At 33.8% G+C, this 9054-nt stretch overlaps 1 protein-coding gene across 1 annotated transcript in view; it reads right to left on the minus strand.

The window, feature by feature from the left end:
* LOC129227061 (E3 ubiquitin-protein ligase HECW1-like) overlaps nt 1-7102 on the minus strand; it is a 92565-nt gene extending 85463 nt beyond the window's left edge. Inside the window, 2 exon segments of the mRNA XM_054861705.1 lie at nt 6283-6468; nt 6944-7102. Of these exon segments, the coding sequence (XP_054717680.1) occupies nt 6283-6468; nt 6944-7076 (319 nt within the window). The 5' untranslated portion in view covers nt 7077-7102.
* Between the last annotated feature and the right edge of the window lie 1952 nt (nt 7103-9054).

Here is a 9054-nt window from a genome sequence, read left to right on the forward strand (position 1 = left end):
AGCATTTAACCTCAGATACTGTTTGTTTAATTTTATTGCATAAAAGATGTTTTTGGGAAGACTACGTATTTTATTATACTGATCTAAACTACTTTCTTACGTTTGGCATCAGTTTTTGTACCTATGTAACTTAATTTAGGAATATGTTTGTAACTCACAGTCTGTTGCTGTCAATAAATGGATGAATCTTATCCAATAATGAAATACAAGTAACTATTGAAGTATTCCAGCTTCACAATGAGTTGATTTTAAGTAAATATGTAACTACAAGAAAACTACTGAATAAATTGAGAGCTTTCCATCGAATGAATAAAGGTTTTTCGTTTAGTGAGAACTGAAAACTGACTAAGTTATTATATCTTTGCAACCAATTGGTTATAAGTAAAAATGATCAGGGCACTTTTTCGTAATGCTTTTGTGTGCCTTTTTCGGTGATTTTTGGGTGGATGATGATGGCAAAACATATTCCATGTTAAAATTGGTTATTTCAGCAAAAAATCAAGAATCACATAAGAAAGGATGATTTCTAAGAAAAGCCTTTTGAAGCACAAGAAAGTGTCCCCTTCACTGGAAAAAATATTTGCTATCCAAACACGGGTAACAAGGGTGCTCGACAATATTGGATACAGGCAAAACTGTAAATTGTCTTTTAATAAACTAAAAATATTAACTTTACCTTCTTTGTACATTCTTCAATGTTTGGTTTGTGTTCATAAAAATAGAGATAAATTTGTTAGAACAAATGAAAATCATAATTATAAAACAAGATCACACCTTTTATTAGCAACCAAGTACAATCATCTAAAAGCTAATCAAAACATTCTGAACTACTGGTGCATTAAATTCTAACAAATACGACATTCTATAGCTTTGATGAATCTTTAGAAGCAGATCTCAATGTGTTATGAGTTTTTAATTAATTATACTCTATTTTATACTATACATTATAATAACAATTAACAACAATAAATAATTGTAATATGATTTTTGTTGTACATTGTTGGTAGTCTAGTATATATATATAAAATTAATTATCCTGTACCTATCTAAAATTGACTTTTTAATATCATGTCTATGACCTCTACTTAATTTGTACAATATGCTGTAACTCTTTAGTATGAAGCATAAATTACCTTGTACATAAAATTGACTATGGTTTCTACAATAAATGATCTCTATCTATCTATGTCCAGATTTTGGTTTTTTCGTTTAAAAATGCTACAAATCGTTATAAAATCAGCAACAAAATTATGGGTAGTGGTAAATTTTTCAGAGTCATCGAAAATCCGCTCGCTCGTTAGGTCATGCTGCATGACAAAACCTTTTTAGGGTTTCGTTGGTTTACTAAACCAGAAACCCTCATGGGGAAGCTCGTGTGTCTGTCTGTGCCATGGAAATTGAGGCAACACTATTCAACCTTGAAATTTGACACATGTACAACTCAACCACCCGAACACACTAAAAATATTGGCAGCTCAAAATAACTATCTCTAGTTAATTAATGTGTAGTTGAAAAATAAAGTATTCTGAATCCTCCAGTGTGGGGTATCAATCGATAGATCTCGACGAACTGGGTAAGGGTATAAAACTCTTTTTAAGATTTTCTCCTAAATTAAGGGTTCTGTAGACAAAATTCAAAGGACTATAGCCAACGAAATCCTTTAGAGTACACTTGCTATGCAAGTTACTTTACTACACTTTTTATCAATAGGATTCACGTGATATGAACATTACCAAATTTTCATTGTGAACAAGTTTTTCAACCTTTCAACCATCTTATCTTTGTTATTATTTACTAATTTTTGTTTGTATTATTGAACAAAAAACTTTTTTCCTCCATCATAATATATTTGTTCTTTTTTATAAACATAACGTTTCTGAGAAAATCTCCATTTTCAATGGTACAAGAGTTCAAAAGTATCAATAACTCCTACAAATTTGTACAATCAAATTTGGTCCTTTGTAACATCAAATAACTTGTATATTTATTATATTTTGAAGTTGTGAAATTGAGAAAAATTATGTTACATAAAATTATATTTACAAATAAATTGAAACTTTGATTCGTTAATATAATTTTAGATAAGATAATATTTCTCAATAAATAAAAACACTAAAACTAAATAATAAAAACACTAACTTCGTTGAAAGGTTGATAAACTTGTTCATAATACAATTTATTACAAAAAATTATCAGATATTTTAAACTATTTATGGACTCCTAAAACCTGGGACTAGTCACATACCACTTGGAGCTCCAAATAGTAGGAAATTCATTTTCGGGTCAATTGCTAAGTTTGACGCCAATAAATATACATCCGAAAATTCCCTAACACCCAAAACTCAACCTGTAGCGAGGGACAGACAGATATTTATTTACTTATATTGGCCTTTTGAATTGAATTTTTCAGTGAATCCAAGTGTGAATCCAGATGGATTCCTATTCATAAGATGTGAATCCGAAATGATTTGGATTCATAGATGTGAATCCAAACTTCGTATTCGGATTCACACTTGCAAATATGAATGTATTCAAATTCACACTAGTGAATATGAATGTATTCGTATTCGGGTTGACAGATTAAAATGCTGCGGATAAAATTCGGATTTGAATTTAAGAATACTAATATGCCCATCTCTGACGCCAAAGGGGGTTGTGTGAAGTGTTCATGGTATCAATATATATTGAAGGTGGGTGCGCAAAATATTGTATTTTCCACCAATAAGTTCATCCCATTATTGATGTAGCTTAGTAAAAATTTACTAAGTCGTGACTTCATCGTCATCAAAAACATTAACTGATGATAAAGTGTTAACAACAAGCAGTTTCCAATTACCTGGCAATAGAAACAAATAGAAACTAAGTAACAAAAGTTATTACAGAAAAGTGATGTTAAAACTACCTGACCTTATTTTAGGGTAAGTTTTGTTTCGATATGGATTACTGTAGGTTACTAGTATGAAAAAAGGTATTTATTGTGCTTGAAGCCTAATTAAAGTTCCTTTGTTAAAACTTCTGAAAAACAAACATAATTAAAACTTAAACTTTCACTTGTTAATTTTTTTCTTAGTTTTCATGAGTCATCTGATGAACATGCAAAAGCTGAAGCCAATTTAATCATAAATGAGCGAGATACTAGGTTATGAACCTCAGGTTGCTCTTATTTGGTGCACTTATCCTATATAATAGACACGGACTGGGGTGGCGAGAGAAAGTTCTAATTCTACAAAGCCTGCCCTGAGTCAAAGAAGTTTGAGAATCTCTAATTTGACACTTATTACCTACTTTACTATTTATATTTTTTACCATAATAACTTCGTAAAATTAACCTTACGTTTTAAAATATTTATTGAAAAAAAATTAATTTTTTGAAGAAAATTAGAAGTTTTAGGCCAATTGTGGGATACCTAAATGTTTTAATTTGAATAAATGTTTTTATGTTTTTGTGATGCATGTGGGAGGGGGGGGGGTTTAGGGACAACGTTTTTTTACTAACAGAAATTTCGAGTTTCTAAAAAAAAAAATTTTTTTTAAATTGGCCAAGAATTACAAGTGCTGGTTCACCCTTTCAGACACAAGTCGGCACTGGTTGGCATTGTTCAAATTATATGAAACGTTTTTACAGTTGTTTTGACGTAAAAGGAAAAATATAAGAGGGTGTGCGACTTGAAAAATCAACTTGTGATTTTTTTGCGACACCCTAAGACACACGCACCATAAGAGGATGGAACGAAAAAAGGTTTAGATTGATAAATTAGCTCATCTGAAAACTAAAATGTATCAGTTATTTCTTTTTTTTCTTTTTTCAAAAATATTCGTTATCATACTCTCATACACTGTAATGCTCATATTTATTGTAAGCCTGCCAGAACAGTTGAATACCATCCTCTTCTATAATATTTGCAGTAGCTTCTTTATTTGGTGAATACTGTTAAAAGCACTTATTTTCGAGTGCCCGTCGTAGTCACAAAAAGCCTCGCGAAATATTATTTTTCAATTTTCGGTCTCTTTATATAAAATTCACAAAATTTTCAACTCGCGAAATCATTGACTTTCATTTTTGCAAAAATGAGTGCTTTTTTCCAAGAACTATTGGCAAAATATAAAAATTACAATAGCAAACAAACTGATGGCACCAAACAGATAGAACGTACAGTGCCAAAACTGAGGTCAGTTCGTATTTTTATGAGTCATTCTCATTGCATCCACTGATGTACTTGTGTAAAATTTGCACTATTCAAATTCGTTTGAACCTTGATTGTTTTTTTTTAAAGTTTATTTAAATGTAGTTTCCAGAAATCGCTACAAACTATTTTTTTGTATCGAACTACTCACTACACTACTTTTTTAAACAGTAGTGTGCTACACTACAAACTACTAAAAAATGTAGCTACTACAGTAAAACCTCGCTACAACGCTATCCGATACAACGATAAATCCCTCTACAACGATAATATTTCGTGGTCCCGGTGAACTCGCATAGGCATTAATGTTATCCTCCTCTCAATATTGCGATATTCTCTACAGCAATAAACCTCTGTAAAGCGATGTTTTTTTAAGTTTTCAACCCCTCTTTATTACGATAATTTGGTTTTCAAGTACAGTAAAATCATGAAAGTAACCCCTCCTATTTTCAAAAAAAAAAAAAAAACTTAAAACTTTATTTTTTCTTTAAAAATGGTTAGCTCTAAGTTTCGCGCTACATTTTAAACAATGCGTTTCCAAAATGGCGTCACGCTGGAGATAGTTCATTTTCACAAGTCAAAACAAAAATGCACCTTCCAAAATAAATAAAACAGCAGTACAATCGTATAAATTTCTTTTGCAACACATATGAACAAAAAGAAAAGGAGCCCTTGTATCAAAAGGCGTCTAGACCAAAGGAGTAAAGAGCTGAAACTGTCCCCCCACCCCCGAAATTCTTTTTTTATTTTGTTTAAACCACAGTGTTTTTTTTTTCTTTTTTGGGAAAAGAAAACATGCACATAAAGAGGGAAACTAAACATCTAAAAATGCTTGCCAAGTAAAAAAACAGAAAATGTTCAATTTTTTTTTTTTTTTTTTGAGTGAGTGGCAAATGAAGATGATCCGAAAAGGTGTAACATTCCCGTCTGATTGCGTCATCACTGTCACATGATCGACGAAAACGAAAGATTTGATTTTATTCACTAGTGTATTTTTCCCTAAGATGGCAGGGAAAAATCAAATTTTATTTCAAGATAAACTCAACGTCATCAGCGATATTGATGAAGGAATGAAGCAGGTTGATGCAGTTAAGAAATATGGATTATCTCAATCTACAGTTGCAACGTTCCTCAAGAAGAGGAAACATATTGAAGATGCTGTGAGATCAAATTCAGTTAATCCCAAGCGAAAACGACTAAAACTCGCGACTAATGAAAACATTGATGCTGCCGTCCTGAAGTGGTTTCAAGAGATGAGGGCAACAAATATCCCAATAAATGGAATCTCTGCGGACATTTTTTTCAAGTCTTCCATCCACAAACGAGGATCATTTTCGTGCTTTGGACTCAATGTATACCTTGTTGGTTGACTTAACAGTCAAAAAAGCGGCCAAACAAACAAAAATATTGGATGTTTTTCGATAAAAACGGATTTGAGATATGTTTACAAGCTTATTCTCGGAATTTATTTCAATTGATAGTAATATTTAATCATAATTAACACCTTGCCAATAAATGTATCACAAATATACTATATATAAAAACATTTACACCTAGGTAATGCATATACTATAACATTTAAATAAAAATAACCTATTGTATTATCAAAATATATAGGCCCTCGATATAACAATATATCCCTCTACAACAATATATTTCTTTGGTCCCCAAAATATCGTTATAGCGAGGTTTTACTGTATAGTAGCATCGCTATTTGTAGCGCGCTATGCAACCCCTAGTCAAAGGTTTAAAATTTCAAGAGTCAAGAGTCTGAGTCAGTAATTTTCCATCAAAGTCCGTAACTTTGGTAGTGCTTGTGGAGTCCGAGTCGGGACTGATTTTTAGTCAAAGTTGTCAAAGGCTGGTTGGAGAAAAAAATGACCGGCTTCGACTCCGCAGCCCTGATTATATCAGGAAAATAAGTAACAGTGATTTGAGCATGTTGATACTATTTAAAAAAACAGAGTTTGTCTTGACTGAATATATCAAAATATGATACATATCAAAATACTGAATATTTTCAATATTTCGGAGAATATTATGATATTTTCAAACCCTGAATGAAATATATTCCTCCTCGTAGAACTGATTTCTTACCTGTTTTATACAATCCAATCCAATCAGAAGATGATATTTCTTCCTTGATGTCCCATTTTACAATTAATGATTCTGATGAATTAAGAGTGTATTCAGTCTTTGAGACAGTAAGGCTAGAGCGAGATTGTAAGCACAAAGGCCTGCGAGCAGGAGCAGGTGGAGGTGCGGAGGTGGGAGAGGACAAACCTAAAAAATAATTTCAAAAATTCTAAAAGTTTGAAGATTATGACCCAATAAAATTCAATAATAATTGATATTGTAGTTTGCATCAAAATTTTAAATGATGTCCATCATTCAGAAAAATATCAACTCCAAAGTCATATTTACTTATTTAGTTAAACAAACAAAAAATATATATATACTTGTAATGAAAGACAGTAAAGCTCCCATCTATTTTTAAGCAAATTTTTTTTCTTGGACATTCATAGAAGATATTAGATTTTTAACCTTCGGAAAAACATTGTGTTTAACAGCAATATTCTAAAAATACATTTATTTTATATCCTCTTTGAATGAATAATTATGTTTCATTACAGGCAAAATAAAAAGATGATGGTGTAAGGGCAAAAATTTGTTTCCTGTCTTTTTAAATTCATTCAAGTACTAGGGAGTGATGGGCATTGTCGCTGAATCAGGCGAGTTGGTTATAGGAGATTTTTACCTGTAGGAGAGGAGACAGTCCTCTGGGGAGGTGGAGGGGGCTCGTCCTCGGGATCCTCGCCTCCTGCTGTGATGGCAGGTGGGTGTCCCAGCCGCAGCACAGGGTGGAGGCCACTTGGACGCTCAGCTAGCATCGAAACGATGCCAGGGCAGAGAAGGCTCGGACACTTCTTCTCTCTCTCACTCACATCTTGGAGATCGGTCCACCTGTCGGGTAAAAACATTTATGAGTCAAAAGGGAGGATTATAGAGCACAATTCACAACACTCAGAGCTTGATTAAACTCAGAAGTTAGGGAATGCTCACTACCAACGGCACGAACTTGAGGGTCACGGATTTTGATAAAATTCTAGATATAGGTCAAATCCCACTAGATATGAACCCCGGCAAAGCGGTTTGACTGCATAGGCCCTAGTTTGGCTGCAACGGGGGGTCCAAAGTTTTACAAAATGTATCAAGTTACAGTAAAATTTCACCGGATATAATTTTTACAAGTGGAAAAATGAAAAGCTTCATCATTAAAATAATGGTTAAAGCAAGCCAAACGCTTACACCAGCTACAGCGGCTAAAAAATATTTGGGCAATTCCATGTGTCACAGTTCAAGAATTCATTCAGTTCAAAGCAAAACTGTTGCGTGTGTATCCTTTCTGACGGAGCATCAATGTTGAACCCACACAGTTGCCAAGCTCTTTTCAACCATGAAACAAATCTATGGGAGGAAAACTGATTATATACTATAGAGTGTATCAACATTACGCTTTCACAATGATGCAGCTTGCTTTTAAAATCTTTATTGCGAAGTGAGTCATCCGACAGGTACTTAACCATGCCTTTGTATGTTCTAAAGAACTGGCGATCGAAAGGCTGCCGGTCATAGGTGATCTTCAGTGGAATATTCGCAATAATGACAGTCTTCCTAGAACCACTTGGTGCGACAAAGTTGCTTTCATTTTTAAAAGGTGTCCAGCTATCACTGCTCAATAAATTATCCTCATTATTGGCAGCGTATGGCCAAAAGCAAATGTTGAAAAAGTGACGAAGTTCCTTCGTCCCCATTTTTCCGGAGGTTGTGCACGCAACGAAAATGTTACCGAGAGCAATGACCAATTCCTTTATCTTTGCTACTAGTGTTGGTGGAAAATGGCCAACTCTCCTGAAGTACTATGTACAACTTTGGTGCCAACTGACCTGATAGGCTGAGGAGAGGGAGGATAGTGTATGAGTGGGTCATTGCATTGATCTTATGTGTTTTACCAATTATTTTCTTCGTAACAATTACTTCCATTGTGATATTGTGATGGATTTCATGGGAGAAGCTAGACTGATCGCAGTTAAACATGCATTCCGGCTTGTACATGGAAAGCATGGAATTAACTTTTTCGATATAGTCTTTGCCACTTTCTTCAATCTCATTTAGGGAAACCAGCTGTCGATGAGTGTAAAAATGTGTTACTCATCGCTTCTTAATTCGTCTTCGCTTTTTAAACTTTGTGACCCATCGAGAGGACGCACAGAATTTGTTCGGTGGAATATCGAGCTTTCGAGCAATGTCAAGTGCCATTTGTCGAAGATCGTGATCACGAATCAGAGTACCCAAGTTGCGAATGTTACAGAAACGTGCAAACAGTTCTCATCTAAAATAGGATATTACGTCAAAAGAGATGAACTTTCTGCTAGTTGCTTCTTGTATCTGGACACCGTAGCTGGAGACACACATAGGCGGTTAGATAACCACTCAATACTGGAATTTGGATATCCTTTGATTGTATTGAAGATTTTCTGGACTGTCTTTAGTGAATAATTCGACTTTTTGTTTTTTGTCTACTGGAAGAGCATAAGATGGATTCTGCTCTCCTTCAGTATGATCATCATGAATTTCTTCTATCATAGGGCGATCAAAGTAATAAAAAAATGCCAGTTCTTCGTCTTCGTCTAGCTCATTGTCGCAGTGATCTTGATCTTCAAGATCTACATCCAAACCATCAATTTCGTCATTGTCGAAGCATGGTTCATAAAAATCAGAATTCCATCCAAGGCAACTTTTTCGCTCGACAAGTGACCTTGAACATTCATGTCAAAATTGTCTTGCATTATTGTAACCAAATCGCGT

The sequence above is a fragment of the Uloborus diversus genome, chromosome 7, assembly GCF_026930045.1.
Source record: "Uloborus diversus isolate 005 chromosome 7, Udiv.v.3.1, whole genome shotgun sequence".
Classification (NCBI taxonomy): domain Eukaryota; kingdom Metazoa; phylum Arthropoda; class Arachnida; order Araneae; family Uloboridae; genus Uloborus; species Uloborus diversus.